General features: G+C 37.6%; 2 protein-coding genes across 2 annotated transcripts; both read left to right on the forward strand.

The window, feature by feature from the left end:
- Nucleotides 1–366: 366 nt before the first annotated feature.
- On the forward strand, nucleotides 367–7,248 carry LOC114527420 (proline-rich extensin-like protein EPR1). The gene is made up of 5 exons (XM_028549051.1): nucleotides 367–391; nucleotides 1,668–1,781; nucleotides 2,440–3,302; nucleotides 4,472–5,030; nucleotides 5,886–7,248. The coding sequence occupies exons 3-5, from the start codon at nucleotides 2,535–2,537 to the stop codon at nucleotides 6,422–6,424; spliced, it is 1,866 nt and encodes a 621-aa protein (XP_028404852.1). The 5' UTR covers nucleotides 367–391; nucleotides 1,668–1,781; nucleotides 2,440–2,534; the 3' UTR covers nucleotides 6,425–7,248.
- A 1,908-nt stretch (nucleotides 7,249–9,156) lies between these two features.
- Nucleotides 9,157–18,333, forward strand: LOC114527416 (elongation of very long chain fatty acids protein 4-like). Its single transcript, XM_028549043.1, has 7 exons — nucleotides 9,157–9,220; nucleotides 10,085–10,272; nucleotides 11,102–11,182; nucleotides 12,142–12,198; nucleotides 16,190–16,304; nucleotides 17,371–17,495; nucleotides 17,915–18,333. Exons 1-7 carry the CDS (start codon nucleotides 9,169–9,171, stop codon nucleotides 18,092–18,094), a joined length of 798 nt encoding a protein of 265 aa, XP_028404844.1. The 5' UTR covers nucleotides 9,157–9,168; the 3' UTR covers nucleotides 18,095–18,333.
- Nucleotides 18,334–24,211: the final 5,878 nt, after the last annotated feature.

The following is a 24,211-nucleotide window of genomic DNA, read 5'->3' on the forward strand; positions in this document are numbered from 1 at the left end:
TATCGATGAGGCCGAAAGCTCCGCAAAACTAAACTCACGTGGTGTTTAAACTTTTGTATTTTTTGAGGCTTCTGATTAAATGTGAACTATAGCATGTGAGATTTGGGCCAGAAGGCACACATCCCGTCACGTTGTTGTAAACAGACCTGCGCACACAACGAAGTTGAAGTCCCTTTAGAATGAATAAATATAGCCCTTCAAAGCCGGGCTCCATTTCGAAAATATTGGTGACTCAAATTTTTTATAACTTTACTTTTTCATTTAGTATATTAAAAATGCAAAATGATCTGGACGTGTGTGATATCGTTTCTTGTGCTCATATATGGAGGTAAATATCTAGTTTAACTAAAATTATTATCAGTGATATCGTTTCTTGTGCTCATATATGGAGGTAAATATCTAGTTTAACTAAAATTATTATCAATCATTTATTATGAAAGTTTACTCTAATTAAAATCACCACCGATAGGGAAGTCGAAGGTGGCATGCGCTATTGTTAAAATGGGGCCAAGTCAATTTCTACTTGAACAAGATGGGTTGTAGGTCCGGGTTATCAAGGCTACAGGAGGGTGCGCGGTATATTATGTACACTACTTTGAGGGCTGGCTCTTCGCATAGTTGCTGTCTTATGATTTCGAAGTGTGATCATTTATCACATGTATTTCTACTTTAGGTCGAGAATTCGTCTTGCAATACGCCATAATTGCCTTAAGGCGGTGCTTTCACGTGTTCCGAAGTGCCAGGCACCATTATAATATGATTTCTATAGAAATTCTGAAATTGTATTAGTGGACTAATGTCAATATAGCCATGAGGCTTGTCGACTAATAATAGAGATGTGAACGTTTTTGGCGTGGAGTACTCAAATTAGTCCCTTGAAGGCCTCACGCATTGTTAGCCTCGCCACTGGCATACTCCTCCAGGGCCACTTCAGGACTATATATATATATATATATATATATATAATTATATATATATATATATATATATATATATATATATATATATATATATATAGCTATTTGCCACGTACAGCGCCATATATAGACAACAATCATGGATGTCGATTAAAAATCGATTTTTAGTGTGGAATATACCTCACGGCTTACCCAATTGCGAGAATTTATTGCATTGTTTTCTTTACCTTCTCTGTTTGCATTCTCTGTTTTCACGCTCGGGGAATTGACTTAGAATTGGCCTGGTGCACACTGGTAAACTTAGCACGTACATATGTCACTCGTGACGACTATCACCAACTACACTGACATATTCCTAGTCGGCGGGAACCAAATTGAGATATCCTTCCATTCATGCTCAGTTTTACGAAACTAATGCGAGAAGATCTGTTTTTCCCGCAGACTAGGAATATATGTCTATAGGGTGACAGCATTATGATTTTTTTTTGCCAAACGCAATGTGTTGTGGGCGTTGTTGTGTCTTTCGAAGACTGTTCAATCCGATAAATAAGCGAAAACACAACTGTAAAGTTCTATGTAAATAAATAACTTAGGAAAAAATTTGTTTGAAGATCAATGGAAACAACCCAAAACCTGTTCAAAACAACTGATTGAGACAGAACCTCTTCCGCATGCGCGCTTTTCGTGAATTCATTGCTGTTCCCGTCTTTATAGATGCTATAATCTCTCTTTCTCTCTCATATTTACCAGCTAGGAGCAGAAGTACAGGATATAAAGCTCATAATGAGGCATTATTGGAGCTTCGACCGCATATCAACCATGTTGCTACTAGACAAGACATCGTTCGGATTCCTCGGGAAATAGGTATAAATATTTTAACCATTCGGTTCCCGATGAATGAATTAATCTGAGGTTGACAATTTTTAATTCTTTGCTCTTTTAGTTTTAATTTTCAAAGCAGGAAACTTTTTTGTCATTCAAGGGCTAAAACCTGATATATCTTACTCTCAGAGATTGCGTCGTTTAGCCTGGATTTCCACTTGCAAGGAAATGGTTCGCTCGCGAAATATTTGCATATTCTCTTTTGAAATGAAAACAGTCAAACTGAACTATAATTTATTTATTTTGTCCAAATTCAAAAGAAAATATCCAAATCGCTAACGAACTGTCTCTCTGCATGCAAGTAGAAATCCACCCTAGCGCACAATATCGCCCAGAAATAGGATTACCATTTTGATGTAAATAGGATTATCACAATATATGAGGATCACCTTTTTTGGCAGCCATTAGCTAGTTTTTGAAAAATTGACAGATATTTGAAATATGACAGCAACTCATTATTCAGTCCGCTGTCGCAAATTGCACGTTTGGCAACCAAACAAACCTCGATATTTGTAGAAAGTAAAGAGACATGGACACACATTATACTTCCTAAGAAGAGTAATATAATTTGGAAGACAAAATTTCGTTTCATAACATTCTCAGCATGTGACTTGTAATTTGTTTCATTTTATGGCAACAGATGAAAGCGTGGAGGAAGCACAAGCGAGATTATTCAACGTTGATCGTGCGGCCGATGCTGTGACTGGTATCGAGCGAGGTGTGAAAGCAGATCCAATGTATGTTGAAGAACAAACCAATCAAATAACGCAACAATTGAGAGCGGACATTGCAAAATACAAAGCAGCGAAAAAGAATCATGTCGCTAGAAGCGATTTAAATGTGATATCACTCGCAAAGCGAATTCTTAGAATTGTAACGACTTTAGAAGTTGCCAAGTTCATAGCCGACAGCAGAGCCCGGGAAGGCGTAGCGATAGCAGAGCGTCGTGGCATACATCGTCCGACAGCGTATCAATTTCCACAATATAATGTTGGTTATCTTTATGGCTTGCCTTCTGGCAACCCTGTGGAAGATATGACACAGCCTTATCAGCAACCACAGCAAGATGCTGCATTTGCTGAACCCTCTCCCCTCGCGCCTCCCGCTCAAACGTCACAGCTAGGACCACCACCTCCACCTCCTCCACCTCCTGTACCACCTCCCCCTCCTCCCCTTCCGCCTTTACCAGCAATTCCCCCACCCAATTTGATGTTCCCAGATGCAGTCCCTGCCCAACCCGTTCAACAACAAGAACTACTTCCGGGTTTTGTCCCCACAACCAGTGCGTTTGTGAAAAACGCAAAGACGGCACCATTACCGAAGTCCAAAGCTGTCAAAGCACCCCACAAGGAGGCTTCAAAACAACACGTGCAATCCCAAAAACCACATCTTCCGGTGCAAAAGCCTTCAGGGGTTATCACTCCCGAGGATCGTGCACAGTGGAGTATTTTCGGGGAATCTTTACCAATGGAACAACCGGCAGATATCAGCCAAACTTCACAGGTATGATATTCCTTTATGCAATGATTCTCGAGATACAAGTTTTTTTAAACCAATTAGCTTGACACTGGGTTAGTGAAAATCTACAAGTGAACTTCCCAACAGTTTTACTTTTCATCAAATTAAATAGTTTGTTTCCTGGTTCAATAAAGATTTTATTTCCTGGTTCAATAGAGATTTTATTTCCTGGTTCAATAGAGATTTTATTTCCTGGTTCAATAGAGATTTTATTTTGAACCATGGCCGTCGCTAGATTGGGGGCTGCATATTCATTTATTTGTCTTATGCCCGACTAACTTCTTTGATAACGATTGTTTTTACGCTAATTCAAACACAAATATACTTACTATACGTACACCCGGGACCGTAGCTTGACCGCTTGATTAATCGCTTAATTTTATATATTATACCTCAAATTCATATTGTCCTATAAAATTGCGCCATTTTGGCCACGTGAATATTAGATTTAACACGGCATTCCCGGCATTTACCAGTAAATACTACTTTACTAGTAGATAGTAGTACTAGATTCTGCCATAATTTTGGCCAGCGTTTCACTCGTATTCATTGCTGGAGCGAAAGAATATCAATTTCTGCAGTCCTTCACAGGCAACAGCGGTCACTACGTATTAACCGCTGGAGAGGTGAATATTAATCGTGGAAGCCGCCACGCAACTCACGAGATTCGTGGGTTAAGAGAAAAGTGTGAGAACGTTTATAGCGTACGTTTTACGTTTTAACAGTCAACAAATTTTCGTATAATATTTCATTAATTCGGAGAATTCGTCGGAATATTTCTCACAGTAATGTAACGAGCTGAGTTTACACACGTGCTCTAGACCCAACTCTCCTATATTTATATATACTATCGTTCTATAGGGCGTGTACGCTTACTTTAATCATCAAGTTAACAAATAGATAACATTGAACCTTTGTCTGTTCAGTTACAGATACACGGATGACGTCATTTGGGATAAGAACAAAACAAAGTGGCCACTCACTTTTGTTCTTATCACAAATGACGTCATCCGTGTATCTATAACTGAACAGACAAAGGTTCAATGTTATCTATTTCATACAATAAAATCAAGGGTGTTCAAGAGTACTTTGTGCTATGTCGCGTGCTTGATAACGTCAGTCATACGGTAAAATTGTAATCTTTTTGAAAATAGGCAACTCAAGTCGAGCAGCCACAGATGCCAACAATGGAACAGTTTTCGTCCAGTGAAACAAATCAACAAGCAATGAATCCCACTCCGCAAGAAGGCAAGCCTTCATCGGAAACACATGAATTACCAGGGCTTCGTCCGCTGAACTCTGATTTGATAAAACATGACCATCACGAGAAGAAGCCAGACCTCTCAGTTAGACCACCTCCTGTTTACCAAACACAATCTCTGTCTAACGTTGCAGTAGATACTCCACCCTTCCCTGTGCAGGATACCTCTGTCCCGCCACCAGCACCACCTCTCCCAGCACCTTTGGCACCAATTCCTGCATCGCCTCCTGTAGTTCCACCTCCTGCGCCACCAGTCCCACCTCCAGCAGTCCCACCGCCGGCGCCAGAAGTACCACCGCCTCCCCCTGTAGTTCCCCCGCCGGCAACACCCCCGATGCAAATGGATTTTTCAAATCAAATGTTCCCGTCAATGCAACCGAATGTTCCCGTTGCTCCAATTGTATCAAATTTCATTCCACTAAACTCTATTCCACTGCCTGCCTTTTTACCAGGTACGTTGTGGCTTCCAATATATGAACATGATATACCACGAATAAATAATGCTCGAGGCGCGGAAATATAGAATTTATTTCGAGATTCCATATTTCCAAGCATCCATGTTTTTTTTATATATAATATTTCCAAGCATCCATGTTTTTTATATATATAAGAAAAAATACTAAGCACAACCGGGAGATTCAAGATATCTTATTTATGCCTGCTTCCGGATTGGTGGATGAAACACGATAATCGCAGTGTTATTTTTATTTTCACGAATAATCGCACATTATTATCATGTAATTATCGCTTTTCACAATGGCGGATTTGCCAATAAAACACTGCATATTATAAAATAAATCAAGATAACGCACATGTATTGGAGCCAGTTGAAACCACCCATTTTGGGTACAAAGTACCAATTTTCTCTACCAGAAGAGAAAGGTGAACTATCAGTAAAATTCAGACCCAAATTAGCGGCATTGTTCGACTACATTTTCCCTATAGAAAACGAAATAGTTTCTAGACGCAATCTTTCAATTAATGGTAGTTATATTTCCTACAATTTTCATTCAAAATGTTGCAAATTGACCTATTGGACCCTAGTTGACCTAATATTTACTGTTTCGTACCCAGAGCCGTAGCGAGATGCCAAAAAGATTCTTATCTTTCAAAATAAAGGAAAAACAAGTCTCTTGTATAAGACTGCATTTATCGGAGGGGTTTTCTTGCTAATTTGAACACGAATATATAGTATACAAATACACCCCCAATGAGGCTCCTGCGACGGATCTGTTCGTTTGCAGATGATTTTTGCCTGAAATATTTCGTTTCCTCAGTTTTAACAAAAATTTAACTCCAATTTGCAGACGATACACCAGACGTCAGACTTGCGAAAGAAAAGGATTATGAAACTCGTAGGTCATCCATTGCAGTAGAAAACATCGAAAAAGCTATCGGATTGGATGAGAAAACGATTGAAAGCCTTATTGATGATGTGAAACAGGTTTCTCTGCGCCAAACAGTTCAGTATGAGAATGCTGTCATGAAGGATAAAAAGGAAGACGAAGAGGCTGAGGGAAATAAGAAAGTGCAAACGGAAGACAAACTTTTGCGAGATGAAGAACTTGAAAATAAAGCAAAGGAAACGGTGGATCTAATTAACCGTCTAGAGAGAGTGATGACAATCATTGAAGTTGCGAAATTCGATGCTCAAAGAAGAGCGGACACACAATTACAAGTCGCCGAAGCGTGGAAAGACAGAATATATGGTAGAGCTAAAAAGAGCGATATAGAAAAGTCTCCTGAAAAGAAAAAGGACTCGGTTAAAAGAGCTGCACGAGTTCTTAGAAAAATCCTAAATAAAAAGAAATACCGCAAGAACAATAACAAAGGTCATGAATCCTGAAAATAGCCACGTCACAGCGCAGTTGAAAGAAAAATTAAAAACTGTTAGGGCAACCAGAATAAAAGAAAAAATTGTCATGCATTTAGGTGGTGACGAATTTCAGCTTGGTCTGAGTAACTGATCAACCAATCAGAAGCCAGATCCTCGACAAAGCTGAATTATCATTTTCGGCTTTATTACATATGTTTTCCGTACTAGATAAAGGTTTGGATAATTCCATTTTTTTCAATACAAAAGCGCGTTTGTCAGTTTTCATGCAGTCAATTTTAAATCATAATTTGAAACTCGCGCCCTTTATACTACTATCAGTGGGAATATCAGTAGGAAGAACGGAGCCAAATGACTCCATGAAGCTTATGATAACTCAGTTTGGTGGAGACGTCATGATTGACACAGAACAATTTCTATAAATTATTATATTTCTACATATTGCATTTTTCATACGCATTTTATAACGCATGTATAATACTATATATACTTCAACCAATTATAAGATACTGTGAAGTCCCTATAGCTCCACGCGTTTCTCATCTGCACGGCAAATGTGATATATTCATATCTGCTGTGAACTACAAACTTGTCGAATAGTCAAAACCCCTATGATTTATTGGATCAACGTCGTCAATGAGGTGAGGGCGGGGAAGGGATATCTTAATGTTTAAAGTCAGATTAACACCTGTCCACCGATAAACCAAAAAACCATGGGAGTCCGAAAATCTGCGCTCCCAGTTTGCCCCCAGATCTTGTTAGTCTTTTAAGAGAAAGTCTATTTCACATTAAAAGTGGTTTTCAGTAACAATATTAAATAATAAGTAGTTTATAGTTTATGCGATGTTCGCTTCACTTTTAATAAGATCTGTCTCCCAAAACATTTTTGACCCCCTATTCTTCCCCCTCCGTTTAAAAATTACTGTCGCTGTAAAACTATATATAGTTTAAAATATTTTGAAATGGTAATAGTAAAAAAATGATATCGCGTTGTGACAAATTGCAACTGAGGATTTGTCATGCGACTGAGGAATATTTGGACAAAGCGCAAATTGTTACACTCGACACTAACCTTCATGCCCTCGACACTCGATTCCAAGCCCTCGACACTCCCACTAGGCACACGCGGCCATATTTAGCATTACACATGAATCAACATTTAGTAAACTATCACCCTGATTGTCGATCAGATCAGAATCAGAATACTACATTCAGTGCACTTTTGCATTTATTTTGCAAGGATTTTTGCAACTGAATTTTACTCGTTGTATGGTTGATGAGATATATTCTTTCCGAGGTAAGCAGAATTGAGGTCAAATATATATAAATATATGCATGGCACTTGATCGTTTTGTATAGACTACATGTAGTATCAATGCATTGCAATTACCCGGTAACTGAATCACAAATTCCCGGGCAGACGCTTCTGAGTAGTACTATAAGATGTTTGAGAACGTGGTCTTCAATAGTATTAAGCGTATAAGACCAGTATAATTAGTTAAAAAAAACTATTTTATTGTATTGTGTAATACAAGTATCGAATTTTATGCATGTCTTTGAAGGGAGCGTATTTCATGCATGTAATTGGATACTTCGTAGTGTGATTGTGGATGTCGCAATCATTTGTTTAGTCTTGGATCGCTTAATTTACGGCCAAAGTTTACTCGGTACTCTAAAGTCCAATCGATGTTAATATCAAGCGATGCCATTGTCATCTAAAAAAAAATGGTTTGGAATAAATATTGACTTCGCATGCACGTAAATAAAATACCCGTTGCATATGTTTCGGCTCACAAGATACGTAAGTGTGATGGGTTAATCTGGAAATGCCAAAGATTTATTTCACTCCAATCGAAACTTATTTAATTTCTGCTCGCATGTGTATTTACATTTCGGAAAATTTTAATATATTTTGGTTTTCATGGTCAGTTATTGTCAGTGGACATGAAGTCAGTTAACGCCTGAATTGGACCTTTCCACATTTCAATAATCGAAAGGCGGTCGTCTGCGTACGGTGTTAAAAGAGTGATCATTGACGCGAAACGTTATTTAAAACAATTTTTTAATTAATAAAGTGTGCAAATTGAATAAAAACTACCTAACTGACACGGTCGTCGCATGAACCTTCTCCTCCCACGTTCCAAATGCATGGTGCTGCGGCTCTTGCACGGATTACGCAAGGTGCACCAAGGTAAGGGTCAATTTAGGAAATACAAGATTTTCGTGGAAGGAACTCTAGTGAACCTACAACTTATGCATTAAATACATACTTCCATTAAAAATTACAATTTACATGGAAACATTTCAACACAGTTGTTCAAAATATATATAATTTTGTTTTCCATTTTGATCTTATCCGTCGTTGGTAGCACTACCTAAGATATAAAACTGATGCTGAGTGATGCAATCCTTTAAAATGAAAGGATATCTTTGACCTCCTAGCCCCTGCTGGTAAAATACCTCCACGCGCGATTCAACAAGCATGGCATGTCCAAGAACGGATTAAATTCAGAAGACGTTTACGGCGAACAGCAAACGGCAAACTAAAATTCGCATTCCTCATCTAACACTGAACCAGCAATCTCGATATTGGCAAATCTTGACCATGAAAATTGAAGCATGAAATGTAGACTAAGCTGTCAAAAACCTGTAAGGTTTACTTTTAAATGTGATATAAAGTTTGCCGCTTCTCGTTAACGTCAATCTCAAATTATGACCCTGTACGAAATCAAATCCTTTTTTTTATCAGAAAAAAGATGGTTCTCCACGCTGTGAAGCACCTTTACGATGATTTGGACGTTTATGCAGGTATCTTCAATTGCTTTGGTTTCATTCTACCTTAGAAAAATATGTTTTCGTGACGTGCCATGTGACTTGAGAGGTTATTTGAGAAATTATTCAAATAGAATCAAAATCTCGGCAATCGATCGCCCTTAATTGTGAATACTTTTGCATCCAACAAAACACTCAAAGATCTGTTTTTGGAAAGTGGAGAAAATCCCCAAATCCCCTGTTCTTCGCCCTTAACCACTCAGGTTAAATTTTACCAGAACCTGGTTGATTGTTAAATTACATGCGAGTTAAATTGACCTCCTTTCCTGGTTAAAACTTAACACATTTTGTTGTTGTGACAACTTTTTGGCCACGATATAGTACTTTTAACAAGGAAAGTGGTTTAAACATTTCAGCCTGGATAAAAAAAGCATGCCGCCTTTTTTTGGGCTAAAATCATGAATTTGGTTACTTCAATTACGTTTCGTCTTTAACTGAAGACATCTTAGTAATAATCATAAGTAATAATTTTATAAGATTTGAATATATGTAAGCTAATGATCTATTACAAGCTTGCGAATCCTAAGTAATGACGCCATGAGGGCCTCGACAACACTGTATTATTATGTTCCTGGCGTCCAGTGCCCGTTTAATTGTGCCCGTTCTCCTAATTTACTAATTATATCCTTATAATTAAATTCTAATTTACAATTGGTTGAAAAAACACGTTTCTTTATAAAAATGATAGAATTACAGAAATAATTCCATTTCCCTGTTACAATACCAATTTCAAAAACCACAAGTGGGTAAATATACTTTTACAATATAATATACTTTATAATATACTACTTTTATACGACTATATAATACTTTTGCACCATATTTCTCGCTCTATCCTAGATCCCCGAACACAAACATGGGCGTTTGTCAATTCCGCTGTTCCTTCCTTTGTTGCAATCTTCTGTTACTTACTATTTGTTTACATTGGGCCGAACATCATGAAACACAAACAGGCCCTGGAATTTAAAGGTCTTATGATGATATATAACATAGCAACCGCGCTGTTGAATGTTCACATATTTGTTGAGGTACATCGCTGAATTAGGTAACATCAAGGCTGCGTTTCTTTTGTGCAATTCGGATTTGGATTTTTTGGGTTCAGCTTTTTGTTACATAAATGGAACAAAATGTTGTATAAATTTGAATCTGGAAAATCGGATGTACTGTTTCTACCGCGCTGATTGTTCATTCGGCGGCCCAGTATTTATTCAGAACAGCTCATGCTCGTAGATTTCCTTTATTATTTTTCGCTGCATTGAATGACGGCATTGTAGATGATTTCGTTTCAAGGCAAATGTTATGTAATAAAGAAATAATGTTATCTATCGTTGAAAAACTGACCTTGATCTTAGAAAGACACAAAGCAGCTCGTATCCGTGAATTTGCAGAGTTATATGTTTCAACGTATTCAGATATTGGGTTCCGTTCACATTTTCGTCTCTCCGAGGCTGTGCTGAAGTTCTCTTTTAGGTTTTAGGCAATCCTGAAGTATTGCGTACTGTTTCCGATCAATTTAACGGTACCATGCAGGTCATCTTTGCACTGTGCAGCCCTCAGCCTTGCGGTGGGTTCAAAAAGGAACGTTAAAAATCGAATCAAGATTAAGATTGAATCCGAAAAATCCATACGTTGAGAGATGAATTCATCAGATTCGATTCTATTTAAGAATTTGTTAAATAGAACTGAAAATCGATAATCAGATTTGAAGATCCAACTCCCGATTGCACAAAAAGAACGCACCCAAGTGACAGTAAATAACTATTTAGTAAAAATGAACCAAATGTCAAAAAAACCGGCAATCATGGTTTATATTTCCCGCTGTAGGTTTTTAGATGTACATGTTTAATTTAATTTCAGATCCTGATATCTACCACGGCACTGAGTTACAGTTATTCGTGTCAAAATTTAGTGTTTTCAGATGACCCAATGGAATTAAGGGTGAGCTACTGCATGGTGTGTGGTTGACAATGACATCGGGTTTTTACAAGTCTTTTCAGTTATAGACTGTTAGTGCTTGTCGTTTGACAGCTGTTGCTTGTACGAAAGTGTTGACATATAGTCATTTCGTGGTTGTTACATGACGTATTGCATATTCGATCAAAGGAGTGAAAGAATCATCCTCCCCTTAGGAGGCAGCTTACGCGCCAACTCTCAACTTGCGACAACTCAATTCTAGCCATAATCAACTTCTTCGTACCTGCAACTATTGTCATTTTATTTACACTGTCTATTGGCAACAGCTATATAAATTGTCTGCGTGCATTGGTCAATTGATATATCATGAAAATATTATCCTTCCATCTTGTGGTACAGTAAAAAACCCTGTATGTTTGTGTAAGGGAATTTTATGAGTTAATTATCAGTATTCAAATAATTGAGGGTAAATCAGTTATGATTTTTGGCACTTGACTTGATGCAGGTAAATTCTAGAGGTTTAAAGGGTCTTAATTTCGAGTTTAATTATTCACACTTCAAATTCAAGCCAGGAACAGTTGATGAAGAAACGAGTCAATGCATCGAGTGAAGTTCCAAAAATCACAACTGATTTACCCTCACCTATTCCCGGCATTAGCATGCATCCTATACACATTAACCACGCTTGCTCTTGTCAACTACCTCTGTAGCTCAGTGGTAAGAGCATTGCACCTGCATCGCAAAAGCGAAGGTTTGATTCCCGCCGGAGGACCTGTAGTTGACTCGTTATTCCATCAACTGTTCCTGGCCTGAATTTGAAGTGTGTATAATACCACCGAAATTATGGCGCTATAAACCTCTTCATTGAATAATAATTATATTATAATTTTATAATTATCCGTTATTGTCCTTTTGTTACCGAGATCAGTATCGACCGAGTTGTATCTGTTCAAATACTTCACTCAGTGCACGTTTCATTTCAGCTGACATCCGCTATGTGGTATTACTTTATCTCCAAAATCATAGAGATGGCAGACACGGTATGTTATGGCCACTTAATCGTAGTAAGAGGGTACAGGAGAAAAACTAACCCCTTGGGACCGGTTGTTCAAAAGCCGGTTAGTTTAAAGCAAATCTTTACATTAATCGCTTCCTTACAAAGTTGAATATCGTTTTTCATAAATATTTTCTAAACCGATAAAAGTAATATTTTCTAAAGTTTTAAAACGAACGATAGTTCGGAAGCACATAAACTAAAACACTGGATTAAAATTTAACCCACAGTTAATAAGCGCTAACCTAACGTTGAACAACCGGCCCCTGAAATAGAAGACAGAAACCTAGTAACCTACAATATTTAGAACGATATCAGTATGTCAAGGACTCGTCAACTTAGTTAAAATATTAAACAATTATTCGCTGAAGGGGAAGGCGAGGTGAATATCGCTGAATAAAATCATAGGCAGCCCAAATATGCATGATGTATAATTATACATTATTTAAGAAATAGAAAATATTTTCTGTGTCTCTATACAGTTATAGAAACACGCGTGATTCACGATTTCACGTTATTTCGAGTTCTCCCAAATGTAACGGGCCGAGCTGTCTGAGACACACACACGTTCGATCCAGTTTCTAAGTGTCTTTTATTTCATCCTCGTGCTCCCTATATACATGTGCTCAAGACTCTCATATTTCTAATTACAATAGTGCACTGTTACTTTATCTAATTACAATAGTGCACTGTCACATTATCTCATCACAATAGGTGCACTGTTACATTTTCCCCTCACTTAAGTTTTCGTCCCCGAAAACAACATATTTTTACATAGTCGACGATTTAGCTAATCGTAAGCATAACGTTCGGGAGGACGTATGTTTTGCCGAAGTTGATAACGTTGGGGGTCACCTCTAGGCCTACGGGGAGGTGGTTGTAACACGGGGTGCTCGGGCAATGCGTGAACCACTGCGAAATCACCCGACTCACGACCAGGAGCAACGATTCGGCCGCTATCCAGTGGTATATAGCCTGTCTTAAGGTTGTCGTGGTGAACTACCATAACTTTTCCATCATTCGAGCTAACTCGATAGGTCGTCCCCATTCTCTTCACTACCTTATACGGCCCTATCCACTTCCTACCGAACTTACCTTTCTTTGGGCGTTTCACCCAAACGGTCTGACCTACTGCATGCGGCTTCCAGTTCTTATTGTCGTGATTTGAACACCTGGTTGACCTTACCTTATCTAAGTGCTCTCTAGCTAGCTGCCTAACATTCTTAAGGTTATTGCGGACTTTCTGTGCGTACTCTGGTTGAGTGCTTGGATTCCCAGTCGTTACACCGAATTCTAATTCCAGAGGCATGCGAGGTGTTTTTCCGAATACGAGTTCGTACGGGGAGAGCCCAGTAGATTCATGTTTGCTTGTATTATAGGCAAAGAGAACGGGATCTAGCCAAACATCCCAATCGTCAGCATTGTTAGACACATAATGCGCAAGCATATCTTGTAGCGTGCGATTCTGTCGCTCCACTTGGTCATCCCCGGAAGGGTGGTATGCTGTGGTTCGTGTTTTCGTTATCCCCATAATGTTACAAATTTCGTGCATTAAGATACTTTCAAAGTTTGACCCTTGGTCTGAGTGCAGCACGAGCGGCGGTCCAAAACGCGAGAATACTTTGGATATTAAACAGTCGGCCACGGTTGAGGCCTTTTGATCTTTCGTAGGGAACGCCTCGCACCATTTGGTAAAATGGTCCATGATAACGAGTATATATTTATTCCCCCTCGCGGTCTCCGATATGGGGCCCATGTAATCTAATGCCCAAAATGTAAAAGGCTCACTAACACTGATCGTTTTCATAGGCGCTTTATCTGGATTCGAAGGTGATTTGCGGCGCTGGCAAGATACGCAATGTTGGATATGGGCTTGCACAGAGGCACGCAGATTTGCCCAATAAAATCTTTCGCGAATACGCTGTTCGGTTCGTGCTGAGCCGAGATGACCGCACGACGGACTATCATGCATACCGTCGAGTATCTTAGGCACTATGGATTGTGGAATCACAATGGCGTGATCAGGATATGTGTACTGGTTGTGGCGAGATCGTACTAGTAAACCATTATGTATAAATAAGCGATCGTAATTATGCCAAAAATTTTTCAGAACTGGGTCAATGCTCCACTCCTTGAAATCTGGGCGTGGTTTCTTGTGCATCTTAAATTCCAAACTTTCGAGATATTGCTGTCCTGCCGTTGTGCTTCATGTAGGTTTATAGTTGGGCTTACAGTAATTGAGTTAATTTTTTCATGCCTAAAGACAGGTGTATTCTCAGTTGCTTGTGTTTGCGGTTGGAAAGCGCGCGCGTGTGGGTTGAGTAATTTGTTTGTAGTGCATTTTTGCGGCAATGTGATAAAATCGATAGCGCGTGCACAACTAGCCCAAAGCATGAAAAGGAGCCCAAGCACATAGATAACAGGCGCTGTTATGAGACGCTTTGCCGTCGCTTTCCATTCAGTTAGCATTGAAGGAATCGTGTGGATAGCGGAAGTTTGACATGTTTCCTCGCATTTCTTAGCTACTAGGCGTGATAAGACATCTGCATTCAAATGCGATTTACCCGGTCGATGTTGAACCACAAATTCGAACTCTTGCAAATCCATTAGCCATCTGGCTAAACGCCCTTTCGGCTCGATGGAATTTAGCCAACGAAGTGCATTATGATCAGTAATTATTCTGAATTTGCGCCCTAAGAGGTATAGACGAAAGTGTTGGGTGCCGTAATGAATTGCCTCGTTAACAACGCGGTTTTCGCTCCGGCATCAATATCTGGTTGAGCTTTCGATAAAATTTGCTCCAACTCCCACTTGTACACCGTCGGGTCCTCGCCTGGCTTTAAAAGTCTCGCTTCGAACTCGGCGAAGTACACTTCTTTACACGCCGCAGGACACATGGTCTCTTTTAGGGCTTTCGTAACAGCGTCATATGTTTCACGAGCTTCCTCGTCCAGTGCGTAAAAATGGCTCGCTGCTTCGCCCCGGAGAAAAGCTGGGAATTTCTTGATTTTCGCATCTGCGTTCCACCCATTTGCCTCAGCGCAAGCATCAAATTCGCGCAGCCAAATTGTTAAATCTCCCCGCTCAAACTTCGAGGGAAGAATTGCTGTAGACATCTCTATAAACCGTTCTTTAAATCGCACCGCTGCCACCAAATTGTAACGGGCCGAGCTGTCTGAGACACACACACGTTCGATCCAGTTTCTAAGTGTCTTTTATTTCATCCTCGTGCTCCCTATATACATGTGCTCAAGACTCTCATATTTCTAATTACAATAGTGCACTGTTACTTTATCTAATTACAATAGTGCACTGTCACATTATCTCATCACAATAGGTGCACTGTTACACAAACTCCCATAAGAAAAAATGTTTTCTATTTCTTTTATATTATAACTCAATAATAAAAAGATTTTGTACAAATATTATAATTCGATTCAATTACAAATTCTCATTACATCCCTTCGCTTGTCAAGTTCGTGGGAAAAATTCCCGTGCTGCAGTTATTTAAAAACGCTTCTTGACCAATCAGCACGCGCGTATTGTATAAATGTTATATTATAAAACACCATGTGGCATGTTGACAAATTGCCGAAAACGAAAACAAACATCTTGACAGTTTCACGGTAATTCATATAAAACAATATTTTCGCAAAATAAAGTTAAAAAGCGTTCTACAAAGTAGTTTTTTAATTTTTTTTCAACTAAACTCCTGATTTTTTAACTTCTTTCGTGCTTTCAGGTACAGTATTTTCGTTAAAGTAACTTACTTCTTCATCTGTCATTTTGACAAAAATAACTCGTCCATTTTGAAAAATCCACTTAGGTGATTACTGGAAGGCTACCTCCAATCTCGTACCCAGGGCCTTCTCGTAGGGAGAAGGAGAAGGCTGCCCACGTGACTTCAAATGAGAAAAAAAATTTTTAGAATAATCATTCCTTTTTAGAATAATCATCCAGATCTTTAAATTTTGCAGGTATTTTTTGTTTTACGCAAGAAGGTTAATCAGGTTTCATTTCTTCATGTGTACCATCATGCAACTATGGTTATTGTCACATGGATTGGAATAAAGTGGTTTGGTGGTGGACAATGTAAGTATCATGCATGGAGTGGAAAGGCAGATGCATTGCGCCGGCCTCACATAGGCGCAGGTTCGATTCCTCGCGGAGGTCCGATATTTAACACTTTTTTGTCCACTGTTCCTCGCTTGAATTTGGGTTATGTATGATTTCCACTCGAAATTAGGACGCTTAAACCATTTACAAATTATCGATATCATTGTGTTCTTTTGTTTTACATAATTTATTTTTTATTTTATTATTTTTTTATTTAATTTGTTCTCAAATGCACGTTTTCAATCTTTGGGAAATTTTCCCACTAAATTCTTCGTGTTTTCGTTTGAAATTCTCAGCTAATTATCTGTCAATACGAGAGCCGTGTCGCGAACCTAAAATAAGCAAAAAAGCTTTTCCTTTGTCGTGTCATATCTTTGTAACTGTGGAAACAACAATTGAAAGTGTTGAAAATTTTGTGTGATGCCATGTACAATTTTCCGCTCCTCTGCCAGTATGTCCCTCGTCAAACATGCTAAAATCAATGTTCTTCCTGAAGTTCAAATTAATAACCACTGTCGCGTTCCCAACTTGATTTTCGATAGAAGACAAGTCAGAGTTCGCATGTGATCAACCACACTATCAGACACGTTGGTATAAATATATTTAATCACCAAAGTAGCGACAGATAATGCGGTGAAACTATGAAAATTCAATACAGATAACATATTTCAAACTTACAGTTAAACATTACAAGAATGTAAAAAGGAAGGTTTACAAACGAACTGAGCAGCTAAAACGTTTTACTTACGTCTATGCTAGCATATAGTGTTTAGTATCCCACAAAAATTAGAGGTGAGATTAAAACTTAGAACTGAGAAAGTCTTCAAAAATGTCTTTCCAAAAAAAAACGTCGTTCAAACGTGTCTTCTTGTTCCCATGGCAACGACTACATGAGTTCCGACCGTTGCCGGAGTAGCCGGCCGTTTCCGAATCTAACGCGAATAAAAAGGTTGATAATTCGACATAACTTTACAACCACCGTTCTGTTTTGCTATCTTTTATAACATAAAGCATGACGATATATTTATTTCTGTATTTTTAGCATTTTTCAGCTGTATGGCGAACTCATTTGTTCATATTATCATGTACGTATATTACGCTATGTCAGCTGTACCGTTACTTAAAAAGTACCTTTGGTGGAAGAAGTATTTGACACAATTACAGTTGGTAAGAAAACTTTTTATTCCTTGTTAATTCACATATAAAGTTAAAGCGACGTTACGTGGTGTAATTCATGCAACTTTGCAATAAAATTCTTCTTTTGAGAGATACTACGAAACTTTTGTGTTTCTTGCACTTTTTAATAGTTATAATAATTGTTAAGCCTGGTTCACGTTTATCTTAAGAATCTGGAATTCTTTTTGTTGAATCCACTAGAGCGCAATGGATCTCCGATTCTTGGGAGCTTTTGTGAATCCGGCCTAAAATAAATTTTGAAATATTCACCCTTAACTTAAAAGCCTGCATGATCTCCCGAATGTGCAAAAAAATTTGTTTGTCGACTGAGTAGTTCACGTCAGCGTGTTGAAGTCTGATTACCTTTTTTTGCTACACCATGTATACATATTTTGTTTGTCTTCTTGCAGATCCAATTTGTTTGTATCATCGTGCAAACTCAGTACGCCATTCAGACAAACTGTGTTTATCCGACATTCTTGCTGTGGGTGTTCTCAGCGTATATCTTCTCTTTTATTCTACTTTTTTCAAATTTTTACTTCAAGTCGTATCAAGAAAGTCGCGCGGATATGAATGGAAAGAAAAAGTAAATATAACAGTTACATAAAACATACGACAATCACTGGATATTAACGGAAGTAATTTTTCTTAAATATAAGAAACAATAATAGAAATTATTGGAAAATTTTGAAAATCTCACTTGACAATTCATAGGTCCTGAGAGCATTCTGCATGTGCGCCGTTAATCAAACCTGGCTTTGTGAAGCGATGGGTTCAAACATGCACCCTCGTCAAATAAATAATTGGGACCAGTTTATACGAAAACAGCATTGGGATGAAATAAATAAAATGCTAATGGTGAAATTTTTCTATTATCTTTTCGCCTCATTTTCTTCAATTTTTACATTTTTCAATTTTTATTTTACATTTGCAATTTTCCTTGTATATGAATGATTTTGTACTGTAAAACACAAAAATTCAACAAATAATTCGTGCTACGTTCTTTATTCTCTGGGCAAAGCCATATCTTTAGTCGATAATTTTTATTCCTGTTGTGAAACTGTGGAACTGATGAAGACAGTATTACTTCACGTCCGCGTCGTAGATTTCGTGTATCTTAAGGTTCCCAATATCTTGCAAATAAGCTTTTCCACTGCTATCAGAATACTTTTATATATGCAGTCTCCGGCGTTTATTGACAAAGTATACAATGGATGTTCCATGGCTATAGATTTGTATTCTTTGAGGTTTACCACAGACTAATGTACGAGGTAATGTATCCATTAATGTCGCTTATATCACCCGCCTATTATTTCCCATACAAACTCTGTGTTTTTAGTTATATTATTTCCGTTCATTGCAAAATGTCGCACTTTTGCGTTCTCTTTCGTTTTAAATACAGGCAGTCAAGAGGAACTGATCTCGTTAGATGGTCTTAATTGAACACAAAATGGCTGTCGCTTGAGCGCTAATTTGTACTTAATCATTCATAATGGCCTTCGAATTTTACTATGAAATAAATTAAGTGAAAAATATTAATATAAAACGTCGTAATGTTAGAGCCACAGACTTGACACACTGGTTGCCGACCTCTTGGTAACTGAATCTTACCTTGCTCAAAATAAATTGCTCAAAATTTTGGCCGTGCTCTCTCAACGAACTTATAAAATCGCTCACATTCATACGAACATTTCGATTCAGATTGTTGATGAATTAACGTGTAATATATACCAAGACATTTTGTTACCAATTTAGATATTTCCTTTCGTATTCTTGATATAAATTTTTCTATACGGTCCGGATTTTTTTTGCAGTCACTTTAAAAAATCTTATCAGTCTCATAAAGCAGCAGTTCAACCATACGAATCGTATATACACATTTGAACACAGTCAGTTGGCGAAACGTAGAAACACCCAAGGTAAGTAATTCGAACATCAAAACCTTTGCGAAAAGGCTTTTCTATTGATTCAGAGGTCAACATCCAGGGCAACGGCAATTTTAGGTGTTGTGCTTTTGCTATATGTACTTTATAGAAAAAGTTACAGGCCATAATTGTTGAAAGTTAAATGCAAATTAGAATATATGCAAATGAACATATATCGCAAAAGGGAAAACATATTTTGTATAGTTTGTTTAGAAAACTAGCATCCGCTTCAAACGGCTGGACCTTGTGCGAGTTAGCGCAGAACTCTATAGAACACAATACAAGGTACGGTGTTACTACCATACTTTATCGTGGGATACAGAGAGAAGGGGGTATGGGGTTGGGTAACCCTCCAACATTTCTGGAATTGACCAAAAAATTCGGAAAAACCGTTTTATTGACCTTTTTGAAACGTATACAACATATACCTAATTTTAGTGTGCAGTGATAACCAATTTGTGCAGTAGTGATAAAAGTAGAATGTACAGTGATAAAATGAGAAATGTGCAGTGATAAATGCTATTTTCTCAAGCGACCTCACTCTGCTTATATAGATTCATCAGTAATTGTCCCCCAAAATGCTGGAAATGAAGTCACAGAGACTCGAAAATACCCAAAAAATTTCTGCGTGAGGTCCTCCAAATCCCCTAAAACTCCCCCATCTTTAAATTACCAATTTCCAGTTAGGATCGTTTTTAGCATATCCCCCTCTACTATACTATTGTGATGATATGTCCAGTGATAAAAAAATCTTAAAATTAGCTATGAGTCTATATATACAATGGGATTACGTAAAAAGAGTTTGTATTTATTTGCATATATCTAGATGTGCAAGAGAAACTTTGATAGTGAGTGTGACTAGACTATCATACCCTGATATGGGAATATCCTTATTTCTGGGTCCTTTTTATTATTTCTACTTGAATTGCGTACTGTGGCATCACGTGCAAAGACCCAATGGCTATAATACCTTATGATCTAGTTCAACATCCTGTCAAAGGAGTTGAATCTGTGCGATATAACATAATCTTTGTTGTCAAAAGCAGCATATTACTACGCTAATGACGTTAATTATTTAAAAAAATGGGTCACTCGTTGATAGCGATAAGCTCGACGTGTTTACTATAAAGTCTTGCGTTTAATGCAGAAAAGTTGAATGTGAATTTGGCTTCTGTGAGGGACCAAGGACAATAACAGCGCCACTGCATGGCTTTACGATCCTTTTGTCCTCCAAATCTTGCCAAAAATTTGCCTGGGCAGGGTGATGTAGGATATTTATCATTGCACCATTTTGTTCTCTTGTGCAAGACCGTAAAACCTTGAAGAAAAGAATAAATTCTTGAGGAGATCATAATCGGTCAACGCTGTTTCCTACCCAGGTTTTTTGAAAACGTTCACATGTTAGATTAGATATGTTTGATAAAAAATATATAAAAGTACGTTTATTGCTTACGATATCATTCTGTATCGTTTCTTACCCGGTAAATATACGTCGGTATTGAATGCGATGTTCTTGGTTACATATTTTGCCAAGCTACTCCATGACAACACACTCCCGTGTACGTTAAAGCCTCCCGCAGACATGGGGTAAATACTCTCAGTCGTTATTTCATAGTCCCAGACGTTGAATTGTGTAAGGATCGCGCTATTGTCGCTGGACCCGAGGATAAAATTTCTTCCCGCAGGTAATTCCGTCGCAAACTGCGCCTTTGTAAAACTATTACCTTTTTGGTATCCGTCATAAAATAAACGCACCGTACCTTCCTTTCCACTCCATTTTATGCAAAGAAAATGCCATTTGTTACACGTCACAGATCTAAGGAAAATTAGAATGCTGATAAAGTGAGCGCTTTTTTATGAAGAGTCAAAGAGTTTTATTGACGAGAGGTGGAATATTCACCCAAACGAGGATAACGTAAACTCCGAACTGAACATTTACAATAAAAAAGTCATTTTTGAAGTTTTTGAATTTGATAAAATTCTCTATTTCAATCAATCAATCAATCAATCAATCAATCAATCAATCAATCAATCAATCAATCAATCAATCAATCAATCAATCAATCAATCAATCAATCAATCAATCAATCAATCAATCAATCAATCAATCAATCAATCAATCAATCAATCAATCAATCAATCAATCAATCAATCAATCAATCAATCAATCAATCAATCAATCAATTCAATCAATCATATTCTACTAAAAATACATGCATGCAGCAACCCCTCGCTATTTCACACCAAATACACAATTTCCTGAGCAAACCTGACCTAAACTTATATTATGAATGACACAAAACTCAAACCAGTCTTATTATATTTTACCGAGTATATTATAGCTAATGTTCCCATCATTGAACACAAAAATAATCATAAAGCTAGTGTATACATTGCCCCTTCAATTTCGCTGTATTATATAACGGCAGCAATTAATTAAGTAATGATTTAAAATCAAAGTTTCAAACGATTAAAATAGTACAAAAACTTCAGAGACAAAGAGAAAATCTCAAATGTTATTTTATTCTGTAATGCAGTCGACGGCTAAACGTTTTATACTTCATAGTGTGTATTTTTTATATCAAAATTCAAATTACACTTTCAAAAACACTTTTTAAAGTTAAACCAAAGGTATAATAGCCTTTCACAGGTTTATGCGTTTGCATAAAAAGCTGAAAATTATACAAAGCTGAAAATTAAACAAATAAACAGCATACAAAGCCTCTGGAGATTATACAAATACAGCTCATCCTTACTGCGAAGCAAATACGAAAGAAACAAAGTAAACACGTACTCTTTGAAAACACTTATAAGCTTGCAGATTATGAATTATTTCTCTTGCACGGCTTTGTCTTGATTGTATCCCTGTTCATCTTTGCTATCTTTTGTGCTTCATACATCTTGTTTCTTCCCGTTTTACTTTGCACAAAGTTTATGAAACGTTTAACAAAAAGGTTTACGAAATGACAGTTAAATTGCTTCCAGACCCGTCAATTTGCCTATATATCATCGACTCTATTAGGCTTGTTCAGGCAATGCACGTACTTTTTATCATATACTCACGTTTCTGCAGATAGGTGATTAAGAGTGAAAGCCAATTTCTTTCCCAAACTGTAGCGAAAGTTGAATGTATTTGTCGTATCGTAGGCGAAGAATTGAGTGTCCCCTTTTCCACCATGTTTAATCCACAAACAACTGGATAAAAATTTCATCGGTTTAGAAGGCCCCGGAATTTTTACTTGGCTTGATAGCGGCAACGTTATTTCATAATTCATTCCTTTTCCTGTAGAGATTTGTAGATGATGTTAGTGCTTAGCTCGGCTATCCCTGGTAGCTCTCGATGGTTGATTATGCGAATGTGCAGTGCCGTAATAGTGTTTTACTTTTTAACTAGTCTAAACGCTACTTTATAGGCACAAAGGACTGTATTTAATATTATCTGTTGAGTCTAACGGAACGAACGCAATTGTAAACAAGGTATATTGTCCTACCTGAAAACGACGCATTTGATGGACGAATGAACCTTGAATGAGATACATAGCCTTTTAGCATATGCCAAGCGATCAAATCACCTTCTTCAGACCCGGGATTTTTTGCCATCAACTCGATATCGCTGCCGCTTTTAGCCTTGCTCCATAAGTTCACTCGACTCAAACTTCCTCCTAAAGTGTAGCTTACTCTTTTGTCTGTAATTTTTCCAATGTTGAATGTCCCACCGGATTGAAATTTTCTTCCTGTTATACCCTCTTTGATCGCCCAAAGAATGCCATCGATCAAGAGCATCCACCGGCCTGTTCCCCCACAAAATGAAAAACCAACATGGTGCCAGTAACCGTCATTTATGGGTATGGTAGCAGTTCTGTCGGAAATAGTCGAAAAATATTACAGTAATGAATGTGCGATCTATATACTGGGTTAAGTATTCATCGACCAAGGAATTTAAAGAATAGTATTTTGATCCAAAGTAAACTCGTCCACAAATTCAGTGTTGAAAAAGTAGTCCTGGCTTTCAAGATGTTAACCTTCTAAATATGTCTGGTACTATATTTTTGGAAATTGTTGTCTGGTTTTCTGAGAGCTTCGTGCCTACAGAATGTGAACGAATCCGTGCACGCTTTGTCGGCTTTGAATAGTGTGATACAAGGGCCTACGTCCTATATTTGAGATATAGAGGTGACATTGGATAATTACCAATTATTAAATGAAGTTGAACATGATATGAAGAATTATCAAGCCGAAGTTTGTGGTTATCAACCGAAGCCGAAGGCTTGATAATTCTTCATATCATGTGAAAACCAAATTTGATAATTGTTTTATTACTTTATTTAAAGATGTAAAGTCCGTTCTGCGCATATATTCTGCGCATAACAATGCTTATGTTTACGTTGGTTATATAATCTTTACATGACGTGTGAGCCGTTTTAATTTTCTTATTTTCTTCCCCCTCGACCGGCTGTGATCTGTGATGAATATGCTTATTTTATATTTTGAAGAAAATATTATTATATTTTGAAGAAAATATAAAGCAAAGCTTGTAAATAAACCGGCCGTTATTTGAAACTTTATATATTTGTAATTGTAGGACAAGCGAGAAGGTAGTGTCTGTAGCGACGACAAAATTAATAGCCTCGTCATCTCGTGTCCTTATTCAACAAATAAATTCTTGAAGCATTCCTTTCAGCATAATATTGCTTTTTTCTAGCAGCCTTATGATAAGATAAGACTTGCTACTAAGTTCAGTTATTCTAAAATACTCACCCATTATTAAGACCAAAAAGATTT

This window comes from Dendronephthya gigantea, unplaced genomic scaffold (assembly GCF_004324835.1).
Source record: "Dendronephthya gigantea isolate DGI-Jeju-01 unplaced genomic scaffold, DenGig_1.0 000044F, whole genome shotgun sequence".
NCBI lineage: Eukaryota > Metazoa > Cnidaria > Anthozoa > Malacalcyonacea > Nephtheidae > Dendronephthya > Dendronephthya gigantea.

Bases quoted from the DNA above. Each gene is read 5' to 3' on its own strand.
- LOC114527420 (XM_028549051.1), top strand. From the start codon at position 2,535: ATGTATGTTGAAGAACAAACCAATCAAATAACGCAACAATTGAGAGCG. The intron at 3,303-4,471 runs GTATGATATTCC...TTTTGAAAATAG, and splicing joins ATATCAGCCAAACTTCACAG to GCAACTCAAGTCGAGCAGCC. The intron at 5,031-5,885 runs GTACGTTGTGGC...TCCAATTTGCAG, and splicing joins ACTGCCTGCCTTTTTACCAG to ACGATACACCAGACGTCAGA.
- LOC114527416 (XM_028549043.1), top strand. From the start codon at position 9,169: ATGGTTCTCCACGCTGTGAAGCACCTTTACGATGATTTGGACGTTTAT. The intron at 9,221-10,084 runs GTATCTTCAATT...GCTCTATCCTAG, and splicing joins TGATTTGGACGTTTATGCAG to ATCCCCGAACACAAACATGG. The intron at 10,273-11,101 runs GTACATCGCTGA...ATTTAATTTCAG, and splicing joins ATGTTCACATATTTGTTGAG to ATCCTGATATCTACCACGGC.